The sequence below is a fragment of the Mobula birostris genome, chromosome 2 (genome assembly GCF_030028105.1).
Source record: "Mobula birostris isolate sMobBir1 chromosome 2, sMobBir1.hap1, whole genome shotgun sequence".
Classification (NCBI taxonomy): domain Eukaryota; kingdom Metazoa; phylum Chordata; class Chondrichthyes; order Myliobatiformes; family Myliobatidae; genus Mobula; species Mobula birostris.
In genome coordinates, this window is record NC_092371.1 from 162,929,279 (window position 1) to 162,952,109 (window position 22,831).

At 43.8% G+C, this 22,831-nt stretch overlaps 1 protein-coding gene across 3 annotated transcripts in view; it reads left to right on the top strand.

Moving 5' to 3' along the window:
* khdrbs2 (KH domain containing, RNA binding, signal transduction associated 2) overlaps positions 1-22,831 on the top strand; it is a 545,499-nt gene that overhangs the window by 277,730 nt on the left and 244,938 nt on the right. For all 3 annotated transcript variants that reach the window (XR_011889050.1, XM_072278088.1, XM_072278072.1), the window contains exon 4: positions 12,595-12,741. Coding sequence is in view for 2 of the 3 variants with exons in the window: in XM_072278088.1 (XP_072134189.1) it covers positions 12,595-12,741 (147 nt within the window). In the remaining variant the exon portion in view is untranslated. The remainder of the gene's footprint in view (positions 1-12,594; positions 12,742-22,831) is intronic.

Consider the following 22,831-nt stretch of genomic DNA (forward strand, 5'->3'; position numbering starts at 1 on the left):
AATTCCTCTTGAGCAAGTGAGTGAGTGGGGCTTCCATTAGTCAGGGTCGATTATGGATATTGAGTCCTAGTTGTCTAGATACGCAGGCCTGGTTAGTATGATATGGAGAGAACGCTGTTGCCCATATGGCAAGCTCCCCCTCTCTACGCATCTGATAAGTGCAAAGGAACGGCAGAGACTGATACAATTTAGTACCAGCAGCATCACAGGAGTTGCCTGTCAGCATTGAACTCAACGTAGGACTGCCTCAGAGACTCCAACTCCAGATTTTTTCCTCGAGATTTACTTCCGAAGCCTTCTCCATGAGTAGGTATAACCACAAGGCAGTGGAGGTTTGAGATCAGAGTTTTTCTTCTCCTAGAACCAAGATGATCTGCTAACCACGGCTGATGAGCCCCATCCGCCTGAAGTGACTGGTTTTAAGGTGCCAGTAACCCGCATTTGCCCCCTCTCCTGTCAGTAGAATCGGTTCTGTCGGGCTTAGTAGCTAAGCCAGACGTGAAGGCCAGGAGCTGGACTTGGTTGTCAGAGGCTGTTTGAGGCACACGCCATTGGGACCACTTAGTAAGTAGTAGGTGCTTGTCTCCATTACCATCCCTGGCTGTAACAACCCCTTATTCCACTGTAATAATACATCTCACTATAGTTTCTCCCTTGCAAATTACAGGGTGAATTCTATCATATTATGATCACTCTCTCCTACGTGTTCCTTTACCTTAAGCTCCCTAATCAATTCCAGTTTATTACACAATACCTAATCCAGAGTAGCTGGTCCCTTAGTGAATTTCTCTCTCTTGGGATCGGAGATCAGCACCGACCTGATTTTTCCAATCTATCTGCATATTGAAATCGCCTGACTATCATAACATTGCCCTTTTGACATGTATTTTCTATCTCTTATTGCAATTTGCAGTCCGTATCCTGTCTACTGTTTAAAGGCCTGTATATAACTCGCATCAGGGTCTTTTTATCCTTGCAGTTCCTTAATTCTACCTACAATGATTCTACATCTTTCGATTAGGTTAACTCTGGTTAGGCCACACTTGGAGTACTGTGTCCATTTCTGGTCACCTCACTATAGGAAGGATGTGGAAGCATTGGAAAGGGTACAGAGGAGATTTACCAGAATGCTGCCTGGTTTAGAGAGTATGTATTATGATCAGGGATTAATGAGATAGGGCTTTACTCTTTGGAGAGGAGGAGGATGAGAGGAGACATGATAGAGGTATACAAGATATTAAGAGGAATAGATAGAGTGGACAGCCAGCCCCTCTTCCCCAGGGCACCATTGTTCAATACAAGAGGACATGGCTTTAAGGTAAGGGGGTGGGAAGTTCAAGGGGGATATTAGAGGAAGGTTTTTTACTCAGAGAGCGGTTGGTGCATGGAATGCAGATACACTAGTGAAATTTAAGAGACTACTAGACAGGTCTATGGAGGAATTTAAGGTGGGGGGGTTATATGGGAGGCAGGGTTTAAGGGTCGGCACAACATTGTGGACCGAAGGGCCTGTACTGTGCTGTATGTTCTATGATTCTATGTCACCTCTTTCTAAGGATTAGATTTTTTTTGTGAACAGAGCTATCCCACCCCTTCTGCCTACCTGCCTGTCCTTTTGGTACAATGTGTGTCCTTGGATGTTAAGCTCTCAACTCTAATCTTCCTTCAGCAATGACTCAGTGATGCCTACAACATCATATCTACCAATTTCTAACTGCACCACAAGTTCATCTACCTTATTCAGTATACTGAGTGCATTCAAATATAAAACCTTCAGGCCGTATTTAACACCCTTTCTGACTTTGTCCCCATGCTGCACTGCAACTACACACTATATCTGCTCATATTACCAACTGCCCCATCCTCAGCCCTATCACTCTGGTTCCCATCCCCTTGCCAAATTAGTTTAAGCCATCCCCAACAGTCTCAGCAAAGGGTTCTGGGGGCCTGAATCAGACAACCCTGTAAAATCGTGGCACCCTACACAAGCCAGCACCCTATTCCTTTGCTGTCAGTCCTGTGCAAAACCATGTTCGAAACAGTTCAGTGATTGAATAGGCTAGGGCTTTTCTCTTTGTAGCAACAGGGGAGCCAGAGGTGTCTTGATAGAGGTGTATAAGATGATAAGTGGCATAGATAGAGTGGACAGCCAAAGACTTTTTCGTATGGTTAATAAATTAATGGTATTAGAGGGCTTAATTTTAAGGTGATTGTAGGAAAGTATTGGGGGAATATCAGAGCTATGTTCTTTGTACAGAGTGGTTGATACATGGAACGCACTGCAAGGGGTGGTGATAGACACAGATACATTGGGAAGATTCACAGCCATGCTTCAGTAAGCAGCATCATTTTAACACGTAAAAAATCTATTGATAACTCAGAATTGATGAACCTTGCATGGAAGACTTGGAACACAGGTACAGGTCCTCTTTACGAAGACAGAAGAGGGGGCAATGCACTGGTCTACAGGTATGATTGAAATGCAGAGGCCTTAGACTTCCATTCCCGACTATCCTGCTGGCGAACGTACAGTCTCTGGAAAATAAAATTAAAGACCTCAGAGCAAGATTGCTGTACCAGATGGACATCTGGGAAAGCTGGGGCTTTGCTTCATGGAAACAAGCCATTTAAGACACAGCACTGCAACTCAATGGCTCAATTCTCCGCGAAGACAGAATGGCTCAAGTTTTTAAAGACAGAGGAAGTAGAGTATGCTCTATGATTAACTCATGATGGTGCAAAAACATGACAGTTCTGTCTCAGTCCAGCTCAACCCACCTGGAACATCTAGCAGTCAAATATTGTCCATATTACCTCCTTGGGAGTTTTCTGCCATCATCCTGGTAGTGGTGTACATTCCACCTCAAGCTAACATCAGGCAGGCACTGAGGGAGCTGAGCAACATAATCAGCAGGTAGGAAGCTGCACACCCTGATGCCTTCCCTATCACTGTGAGAGATTTCAACCAGGACAACTTGACAAAGTCTCTGAACAACTACCACCGATATTTCACTTGTCAAACCAAAGGAGCCAACACACTTGACCACGGTTATACTACAATCAAGAATGCTAACCATGCCGTCCCACACTACACTTTGGAAAGTCGAATCACCCGGTTGTGCTTCTACTCCCAGCATATAGGCAGAGACTGAAAACCACAGTATCAGTGGTAAGGACCAAGAAGGTGTGGTCAAGGGAGGTGGAGGTGTCTACTTTGAGTTGGTGGACTGTACAATATTCAGAGATTGATCTTTGAGACTGAATGAATATGCCACAGTTGTCACTGACTTCATCAAGACTCATGCGGATAAATGTGTGCCGAACCAAAAGCTGTGGATCAACAAGGAAATTTGCAGTTTGCTAAGGGCTATATCTGTGGCATTCAAGACCAGTAATCCAGAACTATACAAGAAGTCCAGGTACAACCTATGGATGGCTATTTTAAGGGCAAGAAAACAATTGCAGTCGAGGCTAGAGATGGAATCATATGCATCTCAGCTCTGGCAGGGTTTGCAGGCCATTGCCTCCTACATACCAAACTGAACCATCTGGTGGGAGTGTTCAGGGACATCTTCAATCTCTCACTGCTGCAGTTGGAGGTTTCCAGCTGCTTCAAATGGGTGACAACCATACCTGTGCCCAAGAAGAGCAGGGTGAGCTGCCTCAATGACTCTCTACTATGATTAAGTGCTTTGAGAGGTTGGTCATCAATTTCTGCCTAAGCAAGGACCTGGACCCACTGCAGTTTGAGTATTGCCACAGTAGGTCTACAGTGGATGTAATCTCACCGGCTCTCCGCTCGGCCTTGGATCACCTGGACAATATTAATACATACATCAGGCTGCTGTTTATTGACTTCAGCTCAGTATTCAATACAATCATCCCCTCAGTTCTAATCAACAAGCTCCAAAACCTGGGTCTCTGTACCTCCCTCTGCAACTGGATTCTTGACTCCCTCACTGTGAGACCACAATCTGTGCAGATCGGAAATAACACCTCCTCCTCGCTGACAATCAACACTGGTGCACTTCAAGATGCATGCAAAGCCTACTGCTCTACTCTCTCTACACCCACAATTGTGTGTGGGTAGGCACAGTTGAAATGCCATCTATAAATTTGACACAACTGTTGTTGGCAGAACCTGAGATGGTGACGAGGAGGCATCCAGGAGCGAGATAAATCAGCTGGTTGAGTGGTGCCACAGCAACATCCTTGCAACTCCACGTCAGTAAGGTCATTATAGAGGGACCAGCAGTGGAGAGGGTGAGCAGTTTCAGGTTCCTGAGTCAATATCTCTGAGGATCTACTCTGGCTCAACATATTGATGTAATTACAAAGAAGGCATAATAGTGGCTATATTTCTTTCAGATCATAAGACCATAAGACATACAGTACTGTTCCAAAAGTCTTAGGTGCATATATACAGTGAGTATCCCAAAGACCTTTGCACAGTTCCTTAGTAATTATATGTATTGAACAGTACTCCTACTGTAAAAAAAACAGATTTCATGACAGCCGTGAGTGATGAAAAATCTAATTCTGATATGGGTCTATTGTGGACTGAAAGTGGGAAGAGGGCAGGGAGAGGGGAATCATAGTTGGGAAGAGAGAAAGGGAGTAGGAAGCACCAGAGAGACATTCTATAATGATCAATAAACCAATGTTTGGAATCAAGTGACCTTGCCTGGTGTCTCAGGGCTGGGTGTGACTGCACCCCCACCACTTCTCTGCCACCTGCCCCACACCGCTCCCACAGCAGTCCACCCTGACCAATCCTAACATGCTTTGCTCCTGCCAGTTTTACAGACTTGCTCTCTGCTCTACATTGACAAATACAGTGCTGTGCAAAGGTCTTAGGCACCCTAGCTATATAAATGTGCCTAAGACATTTTCACAGTACTGTTGGAACAGAATTAGACCATTCAGCCCAGTAACTCTGCTCTGCCATTTCATCATGGCTGATCCATTTTCCCTCTGAACCCCATTCTTCTGCCTTCTCCCTGTAACCTTTCCCTGCATAATCGAGAATCTATCAAGTTCCACTTTAAATATACCTAATGACTTAGCTTCCACAGCTGCCTGTGGTAACAAATCCCCCAGATTCACCACCCTCTGGCTAAATAAATATCTCCTCATCACCGTTTTAAATGGACATCCCTCTTTTCTGGTTCTATATTCCCCCCACCTCCATCTAGGCCTTTCAATATTCCATACATTTCAGTGAGATTTCCCTCTTTATTCTTGTCAATTCCATGAGTACAGGCTCAGAGCCAATTGAAACTCCTCATACAAAAACACTTTCATTCCTGTAATCATTTTCGTGAACCTCCTCTGAGCCCTCTCCAATGTCAGCACATCTTTTCTTAGATAAAGGGCTCAAAACTGCTCATAATACTCCAAGTGAGGCCTCACTAGTGCTTTATAAAGCTTCAACATTACAAGTCTGAGGAGAAATGGTATTTCACCAATGTCATTTGAAATTTCTACAGATGTACTTTGGAGAACATTCTAACTGGTTGTAGCACTGTATATTTTGGAGGGTCACTGCACAGGACAGGAAAAACCTGCAGAAAGTTGTAAACTCAGCATCCCTATCATGGGAACTAGCCTTCCCAGAAACCTCAAGACAATGCCGCAAAAGGGCATCATCAGTCATTAAGGACCCACATCACCTAGCACATGCCCTATTCTCATTGCTACCATCTAGGACAGGGGTTCCCACTATGGGGTCCATGGACCCCTACTTAATGGTATCGATCCATGGCATAAAGAAGTTGGGAACCCCTGATCTAGTAAGGAGGTAGAGGAACCTGAAGATGCACACTCAACATTTCAAGAACAGCTTCTTCCCCTCCACCATCAGATTTCTGAATGGACAATGAACCCATGAACTTTACCTCAATATTTTTCCTCTCTTTTTGCACTACTTAGTTATTTTTGTTGAATAGCCTTCTTATTGTAATTTATATCTTATTGTTATGTATTGCACTGTACTGCTGCTGCAAAACAACAAATTTCAGGACATATGTCAGTGATATTAATCCTGATTCTGAGATTCAAAACACCCTTAGATAGGCAAATGGATTAAGGAAAAAGTGGAGGGCTATGCGGGATGGAAGAGTTAGATCGATCTTTGAGTGCTTTAATAGGTTGGCACAATATGGCGGGCTGAAGGGCCTGTAGTGTGGTGTACTGTTCTATGTCTGTTCTTCAGCCAGCGCAGTTACTACCCAAGACCGTCAGAGAAGATCTAAAGAAGTAGCTTTTTAAGTAATCGGTTTGCTCTCTTTATAGTTCCTTGGTTTCACCAAGATGACAGCCCATAAAATATTATTGATAGGACAGACAATTCTGCAGATTTTTCATTCTGCTGCTCATCTATTTTTCTATTACAGTATTTAAACTGTGCTGGGCTCAAAGTGACAGTAATAAAGTATAAAAATATTCTGACCTGACAGCAAATCAGTCAAGCGCACAAATGTCTAACTTGTAAAATATATGATCGGTTCAAGAAGATTCAAACAAAAAGAAGATAAGGAAGTTGGCACAGTTCAATGTAAATAAATATGTTCCGGGGCTGAAGGCAGCCGTGGTGTGAGTATGAACATCTCTTTGGTACTTTCCAGTATCATTTCAGTCAGCGTTTCGGTCCTGAGTGTTACGTTTTGTAACTCCAAAACATAAAACTAATTTAAAAGAAAAATGTGGAGAGCCCAGAATACGAGTCTAACCTTGTTTTTTACTTTAAGTGAGGTGTGCACATATCACATGGTGGCATGATGAGGTATCCCATTCATGTAATTTACATATAACTTGTAATATATTATGTAAATGAACAAGAATATTTAATATTTAAATATTACTCAAATATTACTGAAATGTTAAATACGCAACACTCCCTGCTTAGCGGTAAACTGCAACTTAGTAGAGAATGTATCTCAACAGTATACCGTATAATACAACTGCCAGATAGACATCCACAGCATAATAAAATTTCAGTTGTCACATTCAGGTCTAAAGCTTCAATCACTGTGGTGGCTTTCTTACTCTTACGAGGTAAGGTCTTTCCTGACTTAGGGGATCGCTCTGCTTGAGCAGTGAGACTTGGGTCTGTGAGACAATCTCAGGTTCTGGGGCCTGCTCTGTGGTGGATGTGGGAGTTGGCTCTGGGACTGCAGGAAGTGGTCCTGACATCTCTGGACAACTTTCTTCTCCAGCAGTTGACGTTGCTCTCCTCAACTTATCGATGTGCATCATAAAGTGTGAGTGCAGTGTCTGACGTTACCATTTCCTTTACCCAACAAGCCACACTGCTCAGCAACCCACCTATTTAGCACAAGCCTAATCACAGGGCAGTTTACAATAACCAATTAATCTACTAACCGGTACATCTTCGGATTGTGGGAGGAAACCAGAGCACACGGAGGAAACTCACGGGGAGAATGTACGTATGCCTTCCGGATGGCGCGGGAAGTGAACTCCGAAATCCGGAATGCCCCTATCCTCCCACGTACGTACACTCAGCTAATTTCTCCCTTTCCTGCCCCTGCCTGTCCTCTGTGGATTCTCCCTACGCTGTAACTTGCTTCCTCAGAGAGGGTTTGAGCATGGTCACCAGTCAGAAATATTAATGTAGACACATCTACTGCAGGCCATAATTCCCCTGTGCCTGATCATTAAGGACCCTCACCAGCTGGGATATGCCCTCTTCTCATTACTACCACCAGAGATGAACAATTTAGGAACATTTTCTTCCCCTCTGCTATCCGATTTCTGAATGGTACAACAACCTATAAATTCTACCTCACTATTCAAGTTTTGTAACTGTATATATATATATATATATTCATGATATTTATTTTAGCTTAGAGTAATTTTTTACATTTTGCAATGTACTGCACCACAAAACAATAAATTTCATAACACATATCAGTGATAATAAACCTGATTTTGATTGTAAATTTGATTACTTACCTTAACTCAGCCATTACATCTAGGTGTGAGTTCAACATCCTTGTAAACCTGGGAAAAGAATTTGCCTTCATGAACATAGATGAGGGAGTTCCCTATTCCAGTCCCTGCACACCAGCTTATATAACACCCAGGCAGAAAACATTTCTGAAGTACTCTGACTCTCAAGATGAAGCCTTACTTACTGCTAATGTTCTGAAGGTCATATAACACCACAGCACACCTAGTGTGCGCCAGACTATTATTCTGCCTATCCCATCTGCACATGGACCCGTAGCTCTTGATGCCACTCCTCCCCCACCAGTCCATGTAACTATCCAATTTTCTCTTAAATGTTGAAATTGAACCCACATCCACCACTTTCTGCTGGCATCTTCTTCCACACTCACCACCCTCTGAGTGAAGTTCCTTCTCACGTTCCCCTTAAACATTTCATCTTTCACCCTTAACCCATGACCTCTAGTTCTAGCACAAACACAAGAAAATCTGCAGATGCCAAAGCAACACACACAAAATGCTGAAGGGCTTTGGCCCAAAACGTCAACTGTACTCTTTTCCATAGATGCTGCCTGGCCTGTTGAATTCCTCCAGCACTTTATGTGTGTTACCGCTAGTTCTAGTTTCACCCAACCATAGTAGAAAAAGCCTGATTGTATTTACCCTGTCTATACCCCTCATAATTTTAAACACTTTTATCAAATCTCCCCTCATTCTGCTACTCCATGGATAAAGTCCTAACCTATTCAAACTTTCCCCTGTTCCTTCTTCACCTTTCCTGCCTATCACCTCCCTGCCTCCCCTCCCCCACCCCCTTATCTTTCCCCTTACTGGTTTTTCACCTGGAACCTACCAGCCTTCTCCTTCCCACCCTCCCCCCACCTTCTTTATAGGGCCTCTGCCCCTTCCCTCTTCAGTCCTGACGAAGAGTTCCGGCCCGAAACGTCGACCGACCTTTTCCACGGATGCTGCCCGACCTGCTGAGTTCCTCCAGCGTGTTGTGATTGTTGCTTTGACCTCAGCATCTGCAGATTATTTTGTGTTTACGATTCCCTATAACTCAGGTCCTCAGGTTTTCTGGGAAGTTCTGCAGTTCTAAACCACAAACATTTAACTCAGATTAGGCTCTGTTTAAACGTGTTCCTGCTCCAGTGTGACCTTTCTTTTACCATTTAATATTAGATTTCCTGGCAGCTAAAGTCCAGAGAAGGGTTTGGTGTGGTGTCATTCACTCAGATAGTTTAAGGCGGTGTTCTCTTTTCCGAGCTATTCAAAGTTCAAGGCAAATTTACTATGAAAATATGTATATGTTACCGTATAAAAGCTTGAGATTCATTTTCTTAACAACCATTTACAGGAAAAATAAAGAAATACAATAGAGCTTATGAAAAACTATGCATCAGCAGAGATTGACAAACAAGATAAATTGTGTAAATAAGAAATAATACTGAGAACGTGAGTTGTCTAGAATCCTTGAAAGTGAGCCTTTAGGGTGTTGAGTCGGTTCAGAGTTGAGGTGAGTGAAGTTATCCATGCCAGTTCAAGAGCCTGATGGTAGAAGGCTAATAACTGTTCTGAACCTGTTGGTGTGGCAGCAGCAAGAAGAGAGTATGGTCTGAATGGTGGGTGTCTTTGATGATAGGCGCAGCTTTCCTGGGGTAGCTCTCCGTGTAAAAGTGCTCAGTGGCAGGGAGGGCTTTGCCTGTGATGGACTAGGCCGTGTCCACCACTTTCTGTAGACTTGTCCATTCCTGGGCATTGATGTTTCCATGCCAGGCCGTGATGCAACCAGTCAGGGTACTCGTTACTGTGTGTATGTTTTTAGTCTGATTTCATCAGAACACTTTGGTAAAATGAGGTTAAATGTTCCTGTTCATTGTGCTGACTTAGTAGTGATCCATTATCAAATCTCATCCTCTCATCCCTTCCTGCACACCACAATTATCATTCCAGGAAGAGAATTACGGAAGGTTTTAAAATGAGGACCAATCCACTTCACATTCCCTTTTGTACACGGGCCATGTTTTGTCTTCCTCATCCCTCCCTGGCAAATTCCTTACACAGAGTTGCTCAGAGTTATGTCCAGATTGTTTGGAGCCATGGAGTCACAGAGCCATAGAGCACTACAGCACAGAAACAGATCCTTTGGCCCGTCTAGTGCGTGCCGAACTATTGTTCTCCCTCGTCCCACCGATCTGCACCTAGGTCATAGCCCTCTGTGCCCTTCCCCTCTGTGTATTTATCCAAACTTCTCTTAAACATTCCAATCAAAACCACATTCACCGCTTCGCTGGCAGCTCATTCCACTCTCGCGCCGCCCTCAGAGTGAAGAAGCTGCCCCTTCACCCTTAACCTTTGACCTCTAGTTCTAGTTATTTAAATTTAAAGTGAAAATGCGGCCAATGTGGGTCAGTGAGGGCAGCACAGTGTGGTGCTGTAGATCTTGCAGCTGTCTCACCACTCCAGCAGCACAAGTTCGATCTTGACCTGGGGGGCTCTCTGTCTGGTGAAAGTACAGTTCTCCCTGTGGCCACTTGGATATCCTCCGGATACTCTGGTTTCCTCCCACATGACAACCATGTAAGAGTTGCAGGCTAATTGACGCCTGTGAGTCAATACTAGTGTGCAGGCGAGTGGTAGAACCTGCAGGAGGAGAGTGAGAGGATGGGGAGAATAAACAGATTAGTACAAATATGTCTTTGACAATCGGTGAGAAGGCAGTGGGCCCATTTCTGTGCTGTACTTAACAATCCAACAAACTAAAATTGTTAATGAAAATTAAAAGATGATGGAATTCTGAAATTATAAAATGCAGAAAATGCTTGAAACACTCAATAGGTCAGACAGCATCTGTGAAAAGAGAAATAGTGTTCCAGATCTGACTCCATCAGAAGCATCCTGCAATTGAACTGTGAACTGTTTCTCTCCCCACAGATGTTGCCTGTTTCCAGCACTTTGTATATAGAACACAGAACACTACAACACAATACAGGCTCTTTGGCCCACCATGTTGTGCCGACCTTTTCACCTCCTCTAAATTTAATCTAATCCTTCCCTCCCATATAGTCCTCCATTTTTCAATCGTCCGTGTGCTTATCTAACAGTCTCTTAAATGGCCCTAATGTCTCTGCCTCTCTCACCACTCTGGTTCTCTACATGTTTTTCTCTAACTAGAATATTGTCACCATTTGTTTTTAATGCCTGCCCTGCAGCTATGCTAAACAAAGCTTGTAGTTTAATGTTGAAATTAAATTCATTATAAGTACGTATATGTCACCATATACTACTCTGAGATTCATTTTCTGCAGGCATTCAGAGTAAACTAAGAATCCCAATAGAATCAATGAAAATTACACACAAAGGTTGACAAACAACCAACGTGCAGAAGAAAACAAACTGTGCAAGTTCATAGACAGATAATACTGAGTGTATAATAAATGATAATGTGTACCATAATAAATAATCTCAGTGGGATGAAATAAATTTGGATCTAGTCATTCATTCCTAATGAACTATGATGCAGAACTCCCTTGACATGAGTCAGACATCACTGGGACTTGGGATTTTGTCCAACCACTGTAAATGTAACAAAATAGAAGGCCGGGCAGCATCTGTGGAGAGAGGAGATGTGTGTCTGTGTAAAGCACTGTAGAGTTACACTGCAAATCTGCTAATCCAGTGTCTTGAGTTAATAATCCAGGGATACAAGCTCATGTTCTACCGAGGGACTGCAGATTGTCACAAATTAAATCCTGTTCATTATCCCTATTGCTCTCCTTCAGCTAGTGAATCAGTTTATCTCCTCAGAAGGACACTAAAATTAGAGTCATAGAGCACTTTAATACAGAAACAAGCTCTTCAGCCCATCTAGTCTGTGCCAGACTCTTATTCTGCCTCATGCCATTCACACACACCTGGACCATAGCCCTCCAAAACCCTTCCATCCATGTAGATATCTAAATTACTCTTAAATCTTGAAATCAAACCTGTGATACCATTTCTACTGGTAGTTCGTTCCATACTCTCACTGTCTTCTGAGTGAAGAAGATTCCCCTCATGGTTCCCTTAAATAATTCACCTTTCAGCCTTAAACCATGACCTCTAGTTCGTGTCTCACCCAACCTCCATGAAAAAAGCCTGTTTGCTCTTACCCTATGTACACCCTCACATTTGTGTATACCTCTATCAAATCTCCCCTTATTCGCCTACATTCAAAAGAATGAAGTCCTAACCTAATCATCCTTTCCCTATAACTCAGGTCCTCAAGTTCCAACAAGATCCTTGTCAATTTTCTCTCACTCTTTCAATCTTATTGACACAAAAGGGCACAGCATGTACTCTGGATGGGGACTTCACCGTCCATTACCAAAAGAGGCTCGGTAACACCACCACTGACCGAGCTGGCTGAGGATGTCTGTGGCTGGCAGCAAGCAGACTGATGAGAGGGATGAACATCCCTGAACTCATGAAGTCCCCTGAAGAGCCAATGATCATTGCTGTCCATTGGTCCTGCCTGCAAATTGGCCACCACACGTAGGCTGAGAATTCTTCCTGGTCTGCGTTCTGTGAATACATGTGCTTCCTTTCTATGTTAAAAACCTTCATTCATTTTTGTTCTTTGGGCAGGAAGAAGAACTGAGGAAAAGTGGAGAGGCCAAGTACGCACATTTAGGGGATGACCTCCACGTGCTGATTGAAGTCTTTGTCCCAGCTGGAGAGGCATATTCACGCATGAGCCACGCCCTGGAGGAGGTGAAGAAGTTCTTGGTTCCAGTAAGTTCCCTGGTCTTTAACACGCTCGCTTCTGTCGCTGCCTCACTGTAGTGTCTCCTCCTGCAGTGACAACACGCAAATTAGAGATCTCTGAAGTAGTTGTTCTTTTCTGTTAGTGATCGCGGGCTAATGCGCCAACTGGCACCTACGGGGTGCTCCCGTGGAGTCACTGTTGCTACCTTGAACTTAATGAGCCACAGGAATTTGGCAAGGTGATGAACAGTGATGTGGGAGGCTGGGTGGCAGAAGGGTTGCTGCACACAGGAGACTGAAGAGGTGGAGCAATGTTGCGGTGCTGTAGAGTTTAACTTAATCATACAGAGGGAGACCACTCAGCCCATTGAGTCCCTTCCAGCTCCCAGAGCAATGCCACTCCCCACGAATTTTCCCTGTGACCTACTCCCATTAACTTCAAAAGCTTGAAGATTAGCTTTATTTGTCACAGGTACATGGAAATATCAGTGACCAGTGCAGTCGGAATATGTGCTGGTGCGGTCCTCAAGTGGTGCCATGCTTCTGGCAGCAACACAGCATGCCCGCAGGTCACTAACCCTAATCCATATGCCTTTGCAATATGGGAGGAAACCAGAGCACCTGGTCACAGGGAGAATATACAGACTCCTTACAAGGGAGTGGTGAGAATTGAACCCTGACTGCTGGGTTACACTAACAGTGCCGCCCCAACATCAACACCACTCCAATAGTTCTTCCACTAGGATCAACTTAGAGTGGCTATTAATCTACTGACCACACACCTTAGGAATATTGGAGGAAACCCGCACAGTGACAGAATGAATGTGTTAGCTTGAAGCACGTGGGGTCAGTATCAAACTAGCGTCACTGAAGCTGTAAAGCAGCTGAACTACCTGCTGCACCACTGTGCCATACCTCATTGTTAGTGATTTTGTTGGTTGCTTAGAGAAGGTTAGGGGAGATCTACCAGGAGTGCTGCCTGGATTAGAGAGCATGTCTTATGAGGACAGGTTGAGCGAGCCAGGCCTTTTCTCTTTGGAGCGAAGGAGGAAGAGGGATAACTTGATAGAGGTGTAGAAGATGAATTGAATTGAATTGACTTTATTTCTTACATCCTTCATATACATGAGGAATAAAAAGGTTTACATTATGTCTCTGTCTAAATGTGCAATGTACAATTTGTAGTAATTTATAATAGATAGTATGTACAACAGGATAGTCAATATAACAGAAATACAGTTGTGTCAGCATGAATTAAACAGTCTGATGACCTGATGGAAGAAGCTGTCCTGGAGTCTGTTGGTCCTGGCTTTTATGCTGCGGTACTGTTTGCCGGATGGTAGCACCTGGAGCAGTTTGTGGTTGGGGTGACTCCGGTCCCCAATGATCCTCCGGGCCCTTTTTACACACCTGTCTTTGAAAATGTCCTGAATAGTGGGAAGTTCACATCTACAGATGCACTGGGCTGTCTGCACCACTCTCTGCAGAGTCCTGCGATTGAGGGAAGTACAGTTCCTATACCAGGCAGTGATGCAGCCAGTCATTGTGCCCCTATAGAAAGTTCTTAGGATTTGGGGGCCCATACCAAACTTCTTCAACAGTCTGAGGTGAAACAGGCGCCGTTGTGCCTTTCTCACCACACAGCTGGTATGTACAGACCACGCAAGATCATCAGTGACGTTTATGCCGAGGAACTTAACGCTGTTCACCCTCTCAAACCCAGATCCATTGATGTCAATAGGGGTTAGCCTGTCTCCACTCCTCCTGTAGTTCACAACCAGCTCCTTTGTTTTTGCCACATTAAGAGAGAAGTTGTTTTCTTGACACCACTGTGTCAGGATGATGACTTCTTCTCTGTAGGCTGCCTCGTTATTATTTGAGATTAGGCCAATCAGTGTAGTGCCGTCAGCAAATTTAATTAGCAGATTGGTGCTGTGGGTGGCAACACAGTCATGGATATACAGGAAGTAAAGGAGGGGGCTTAGTACACAGCCCTGAGGGGCACCAGTGTTGAGTGTCAGAAGGACAGAGGTGAGGGAGCCCACTCTTAGCATCTGCCGGCAATCCGACAGGAAGTCCAGGATCCAGCTACACAAGACAGGGTGAAGGCTGAGGTCTCTGTGCTTCTTGTTGAGCCTGGAGGGAGTTATGGTGTTGAATGCGGAACTGTAGAGCAAGAACAGCATTCTCACATAAGCATCCTTCATTTCTTCAGATGTGTAAGGACGGTGTGTAGACTGTGTGACAATTATTAAGGATGAGGTTTCGGGGTACTTGCGGGCGCATAATAAAGTAGGCCAAAGTCAGCATTATTTCCTTAAGGGAAAACCTTGCCTGAAAAATCTGTTGGAATTCTTTGAGGAAATAATTTGCAAAATAGAGAAAGGAGAGTCAGTGGATGTTAGAAACATAGAAAACCTATATTGATTGTACATGAAAAGGATGTTTCCATTAGTGGGAGAGTCTGGGATCACAGGACACAGTGTCAGACTAGAAGGACATCCCGTTAGAACAGAGGTGAGGAGGAATGTCTTTAGCCAGGGAGTGATAGAAACATAGAAAACCTACAGCACAATACAGGCCCTTTGGTCCACAAAGCTGTGCCGAACATGTCCTTACCTGAAAAATTACCTAGGGTTACCCGTAGCCCTCTATTTTTCTAAGCTCCGTGTACCTATCCAGGAGTCTCTTAAAAGACCCTATTGTATTCGCCTCCAACACCGTCGCCAGCAGCCCATTCCATGCACTCCCACTCTGTGCGTAAAAAAAAACTTACCCCTGACATCTCCTTTGTACCAACTTCCAAGCACTTTAAAACTGTGCCCTCTCGTGCTAGCCATTTCAGCCCTGGGAAAAAGCCTCTTACTATCCACACAATTATTTTATGCACCTCTATCAGGTCACCTCTCATCCTCCGTCGCTCCAAGGAGCAAAGGCCAAGTTCACTCAACCTATTCTCATAAGGTATGCTCCCCAATCCAGGCAACATCCTATACCCTTTCTATGGTTTCCACGTCCTTCCTATAGTGAGGCAACCAGAATTGAGCATAGTACTCCAAGTGGGGTCTGACCAGGGTCCTATATAGCTGCAACATTACCTCTCGGCTCCTAAACTCAATCCCACAATTGATGAATGCCAATACACTGTATTCCTTCTTAACCACAGAGTCAACCCGCGCAGCAGCTTTGAGTGTTGAGTGTTGTTTACTTGGATTTTCAGAAATTCTTTGACAAGGTGCCACACATGAGGCTGCTTAACAAGAAAAGAGTCCATGGTATTACAGAAGAGATACTAGCATGGATGGAAGATTGTCTGACTGGCAGAAGGCAAAGAGTGGGAATAAAGAGGCCCTGTTCTGGTTGGCTGCCAGTGACTAGTGGTGTTTTGTTGCAGTTGGTATTGGGACCACTTCTTTCCACGTCATATGCCAACAATTTGGATGATAGAATTAATGGCTTTGAGGCCAAGTTTGCAGATAATACCAAGATAGGTGGAGTGGCAGGTAGTGTTGAGGAAGCAGGGAGTCTACAGATGGACTTAGATTGGGAGAATTGGCAAAAAAGTGTCAGTTAGAACAGTGGTCCCCAACCTTTTTTGCAACGCAGGCCGGTTTATTATTGACAATATTCTTGCGGACCGGCGGACCCGGGAGTGGGGGTAAGGTTGCCAACAGACAAGAGTAGCAGTCAAATACATTGTGTTTACCCTGAGAAAGACTACAATGACCATGAAGCCTTGTGCGGCCACCAGTGCGCATGCGTCACCTGCGCATGCGTGTACATGCCGATGTTTTTCTACAAGTCGTTTTTGGCGATTCTGTTCGGGGCGGGGGGGTGTTAATCACGACCGGAATATAGGTGATAAGTGGCTAATACACTCAATTTCGTGTCCAAAGGGGTTTATCTAATGAATTTAATATTAAACACACAGCGCATATTTTCCTCGCATGAATACAGTGATAGGTCAATTATCAGGGGAGGACAGGGGAGCTTGAAGTAAGTGTTGAACGAACTTCCAGTAGAAGTGGTAGAGGCAGGTTCAATATTATCATTTAAAGAAAAATTGGATAGGTATATGGACGGGAAAGGAATGGAGGGTTTTGGGCTGAGTGCAGGTCGGTGGGACTAGGTGAGAGTAGCGTTCGGCACGGACCGGAAGGGCAGAGATGGCCTGTTTCCATGTTGTATTTGTTATATGGTTATATAAGTCAATAGCATCATAACATTTTAAGTAACGTTTGGGTATTAAACACAGCATATATTTTCCTTGTATGAACATATAAAATCATTGCAACACACCAATATTGCTGAATCAGTGGGAGCCCTGGGCTTGTTTCCCTGCAACAAGACGGTGCCATCAAGGGGTGACGAGAGACAGTGATACTCGAAGGGGGTTCCTTATGTCCAGTCTATTCCGCAATTTAGTTTTTGTTGCATTCATTGCAGAGATATGTTGGAAATGGAAGCAACGTTTTCAGTGCTTTCGTGGCTATCTCAGGATATTCAGCCTTGACTTTGATCCGGAATGCCGGCAGAGATGTTATGTCAAAGATATTTTTCAGCCCGTCGTCATTTGCAAGCTCGAGGAGTTGATCTCCTTCCCGCGCTGACATGGATGACGCGCGGGTAATGACCTCGCGTACGTTCAAGTTCAACAGTGGGTGTGACAGGGAATGAGGAAAGGTGCAGCTGATTACTATCACCAAATCATATTGTTTCCTCGTGGCCCGGTAGCACATGCTTTGCAGCCCGGTGATTGGGGGCCGCTGAGTTAGAATATAGTGTAGGGAAGTGCGCTTCCTGCACTTTGGTGGAAGAAATAAAGGAATAGACTTATTTTCTAAACAGGGAGAAAATTCAAAAAACAATTGCAAAGCTACTTTGGAGTCCTTGCGCAGGTTTCCCTAAAGGCTAACTTACAGGTTAGGTTAGTGGTCAGGAAGGCAAATGCAATGTTAGCATTCATTTCGAGAGAAATAGAAACAAGGGTGTGATGCTGAGGCTTTAGAAGACATTGGTCAGACCACACTTGGAATATAACAAGCAGTTCTGGGCCCGTTATCAAAGGAAAGATGTGCTGGCATTGGAGCTGCTGAAATGAATACAAAACCAACATTTTTTAACGTGAAGTTAACTGTGAAACAAAGTCATGAAGCACTGCTCACATTTTTGTTTCAAAAGCTGAATTTTCATGTCAAATTTGGGCAGCGTGTTAATTAGTTCACATTTACAGTTCAGACCTCTATTATTATAAGCAGGATAGGTGGCATAGTGGTTAGTCTAATGCGTTACAGTGCCAGTGATTGGGGTTTAATTCGCCCTGTTGTTTGTAACAAGTTTGTACGTTCTCCCTGTGACTGTGGGTTTCCTCCGGGTGCTCGAGTTTCCTCCCACATTGCAAGGTCATACGGGCTATTAGGGGCTAGTAAGTTGTGCCCATGCTGTTTTGGCGCTGGAAGCGTGTTGACACTTGCGAGCTATCCAGCACATGTTTGGACTGTGGCGATCATTGACGCAAACAGCGCATTTCACTGTGTGTTTAACGTACACGTGACAGATAGAGCTAATCTTTAGGATGATGCCAGAATTATTAGTGCAGAAAAGCAACCTCCTTTCTCAGCTTCCACTCCAGTCCATCTGATGTCATTTACCTCAGCCATCCTTTCCCCTCCACTGTAGATAGCCATGTCTCTTTGATCTCCTCAGAATCCTGCTTTCAAACACGTCTCACTGCAGAAAGACAGTTCTCACATTCAGTGGGCCACCCTCAGCAATTTCCAACTTGTCCAACCTGACGTCAGCATCAAACACACCTTGCCTTTTGCTCCCCGCTCCCCTCTCCCCTGGTAGCATTTCAGAGAGAAACCGTTCCATCTCCACTCATATGTACTCCCTGTCTCATGACATCTTCCTGTGTAACTACAGGGGATTTTTACACCTGCCATTCTGCCTGCTGCTTTCCCAGTGACCAGGGACATAAATATTCCGTACAGGTGAAGAGACCTGTGTAACTAAAGACTCAGTTTAAAGACTCTACAAGTCATGCATTATTTAGTTATTTATTTTTATTTATTATTTGCACAATTTGTTTGCAATTTGCACTTTAGATGTTTGTCAGTCTTTATGTACAGTTTTTCAAAAAATCTATTGTATTTCCTTATTTTTCTGTAAATGTCTGAAAGAAAATGTATCTCAAGGTAGTATATACATACTTTGATAAAGAGTTTACCTTGAACTTTCAGGCAATTTACTTGCACTGCTTCCAAATGACTATTAAATCCAGGTGCTATCGATGTGCTCCCTACTACATTGGAGAAGCCAATTGAAGATTGCTTGCCCTGATTGTGGAACATTCAGTCTACAGGGGTGGTCCTGAGGTTCATTACTCTGGGCCTGTCAGTTTAGTTCCCCACCTACCTCTTTTTGACCTCCCATAATGTTCCAGTGAAGCTCAATGTAAACTTAAGTAAGACCCTCTCATTTTCTTGGTACACTACAACCTTCAAGGCTTACCACAGAATTTAACCATCTCATGTACGGAGCATTTACTGTCAAATGATTAGGAGTATTTAGTACTTCAGAATCAAAATCAGATTTATGATCACTGACATATGCCATGAAATTTCTCGTTCTGAGGCAATACATTAAATAACAAAAAGGGAATATATATTTTAAAATGTAAGTAAGTAGTGCAAAAATAGTGAAGTAGTGTTCACAACAGGAATTCTGCAGATGCTGGAAATTCAAGCAACACACATAAAAGTTGCTGGTTGACGCAGCAGGCCAGGCAGCATCTCTAGGAAGAGGTGCAGTCGACGTTTCAGGCCGAGACCCTTCGTCAGGACCCTTGTAGTGTTCACCGTCTGTTCAGAAATCTGATAGCGGAGTGGAAGAAGCTGTTTCTAAATCGCTGGGTATGTCTTCAAGTTCCTGTACCTTCCTCTCGGATGGAAGCCACCTTTCTGAGGCATTGCCTTTCAAGATGTCTTCGATGGCAGGGAGGCTAGTGTTCGGCGCCTTCCTGGGATTTTAGAAATAATTATCCTTTCGTTATTGACATCCCTCCAGCCATCCATTCGCCACCCTCTCTCAGCCAACACCACCATTGTGCATTGTGCTTGTGCTAGTCACTCTTCCTTTACTTCCACCGTGTCACATTCCTTCTCCCAGATAAATCCCCCCCACACCCTCAAAGTTGCTGCACAAATTGATAGAGTTTTTAAGAAGATGTACGCTGTATTATCCTTCATTAGCCAGGAGAATTCAGTTCAACAGCCATGAGGTAACTCTGGTTAGACCACACTTGGAGTATTGTGTTCATTTCTAATTGCCTCATTATAGGAAGGATGTGGAAACTTTAGAGAGTGTGCAGAGGAGATTTACCAGGATGCTGTCTGGATTAGAAAACATATCAGGATAGGTTAAGCTATGGCATTTATCTTTGTAATGAAGGAGAATGAGAGGAGACTAGATAGAAGTGCGGAAAATGATAATGCACTTCTCAGTGAGGCATAGATAGAATGGACTGCACCAACTTCTCCGAGAGCAAAATGGCTAATACAAAACAAGATAATTTTAAGATGATTGGAGGAAAGTATTGGGTGGGGGGGGGGGAATGTCAGAGGTAGGTATTTTTACACAGAGAGTGGTGGGTGCGTGGAGCACATTGTCAGGGGTGATCGTAGAGGTAGTTACATCAGGGACATTTAAAGGACTCTTAGGTAGGCACATGGATGATAGCTAAATGGGGGGCTATGTAGGAGGGAAGGTTTAGTTTGATCTTGGTGTAGGTTAAAGGGTTAACACAACATTGTGGGCCGAAGGGCCTGTACTGTGCTCTACTTCTGTGTTCTTTATCTCTAATGAAGTGTCTTTGACCTGAAGCATTATCTCTATGCCTCACCCCACTGATGCTGCCTGACCTGCTGAAGAATTCCGAGATTCTCTGTGTCGAGAGGAATCCGTATCAAACAAGTGGGCAGCGCAGCTAGCAGGACCATGGCCTGTCAGTCCCAGAGAGACAGGTTCAGCTCTGACCTGAGCGGAGTTTGCACCTTTTTATTGTGACCGCTTGGGTTTCCTTCAGATTCTCTGGTTCCTCGCATGTTGGTTAATGAGTTAATTTGCTGCTGTAGTGTGTAGGTGAGTGAAAGAATGTGGCAGTGAGATGCGAGGAGAATTAACAAATAGGATCAGTGTAACTGGGTGGTTGACGGTCGGCACAGCCTGATGTGGGCACAAGAGCCTGTTTGCATGCACCATCTCTTTATGTCTCTGGACTTACAGTTTGGTGTGTCAGTTAGATTAATCAGAAGGTGACAGTTCCTCTTCTAGGAGAAACCAAAAGCACAGACCATTAATATGGGATCGTCTCTAATAAGTCAAATCACTTCGAGTGAAACTCCTTCTCCTCGGAGAGCATTGGAATTGTTTTATTAATGTCGAATGTACCAAAATACAATTAAAAGCTTACCTTGCACACTGTTTATATAGATCAGATCATTACACAGGAGATGCTGCAGATGTTGAAAATCTTTGTTTGTGTTGCTCAAATCACTGCACAGTGCGTTGAGGCAGAACAAGATGAAACAATAACAATGCAGAATAAAGTGTAACAGCTATAGGGGAAGTGAAGTTCAGCAAAACAATAAGGTGCATGTGAGACCTGCCGCCCTGTGGAATGGGTGAGGTGACTGGTAGCAAGAGGAAGCTGGATAAGAAGAGGGAGGGGAAATGAAAAAGGACCTAGTGCTGTCCTGGCGTATATGACGAATAAACTCTTCTTGGGCTTCCAGCCGGTTACAGGTATCAATTATAATTGATGTTTTGATGACAAACTCTGCCACCTTCATCAGGAATCAACCCTGATGGAAGGGAGAGGAAATGTTGCTATGACTGATGTATAGTAAGGTCAGAATGGAGACATTGGGCTGAATGGTCTCTTTTTATGCTGTATGCAGAGTGGCTACTGAGTGCACGTTTGTGGTCTCTTGCTGCTATAGATGATTCACTCCAAGGTTTGACAGTTGTTCATTCAGCCATGCTTTTCTGCACACCACTGTTGTAACAAGTGGTTATGTGAGTTACTGTCACCTTCCTGTCAGCTTGAACCAGTCTGACCATTCTCCTCTGTATTAACAATGCGTTTTTGCCCACAGAATTGCTGCTGACTGGTTGTTTTTGTTTTTCACACCATTCCTCTGTAAATTCTAGAGACTGTTGTGCATGAAAATCCCAGATCAGCAGTTGCTGAGATACCCAAACCACCCTATCTGGCACCAACAATCAGTCTATGGACAAAATCACTTAGATCACATCTCTTCCCCATTCTGATGTTTGGTCTGAACAACAACTGAACCTCTTGACCATGTCTGCATGCTTTTATGCATTGAGTTGCTGCTTCACGACTGGCTGATTAGATTTCTGCATTATTGAACGAGTGTACAAGTGTACCTAATAAACTGGACACTGAGTGTATACCTTTGTGTACTTGCAGGTAAAACAGTGAAATAACTTGCACTGAGAAATTACTAATTTGCACTCGTGGCTGATCTAATTCTTGACAACACCCCCAGTGTTGTCCCTCCCCTTAATTTATTTCTCAGACAAAATAGATGTGGTAAGGTAAACAGAACGAAATCTCTGTGCTGCAAGTATTCTTAAATCAGTGTGGGCTTGGTGGTAATAGCACTTCTCACAAGCCCCTCCACACACACCCCCACCTCCTCACTGGCAGAATATTACAGATCTATCTCCCTCTCCTCCTGAGTATGCTGACATACTGGTATGTCAGAGCACCAATAATCTGCAGCCCTGCAGTAATGCTCCAGAGCATATTAATTAAATCCCATCGTAGTGGCTGAGAAATTCAATTCTGTTAATTGCATAAATGAGGAATTAGAAGATGTATTAGTTATTAGTCTTGGTGCCCATCAGATTTTCAGAACATTTTAAGTATCTTAAAATTTGTTCTTTTCTAATTCAACAGCAAGAGGTTTCCTCAAACGCATTACGTATTGAATATCATAACAAATTGCCTGATTATATAAAGAATAAAGTACAGTAAGAGAGAAAATAGTTAATAAAGTAGTAAAAGAGAGAAAATAATACTAATCAA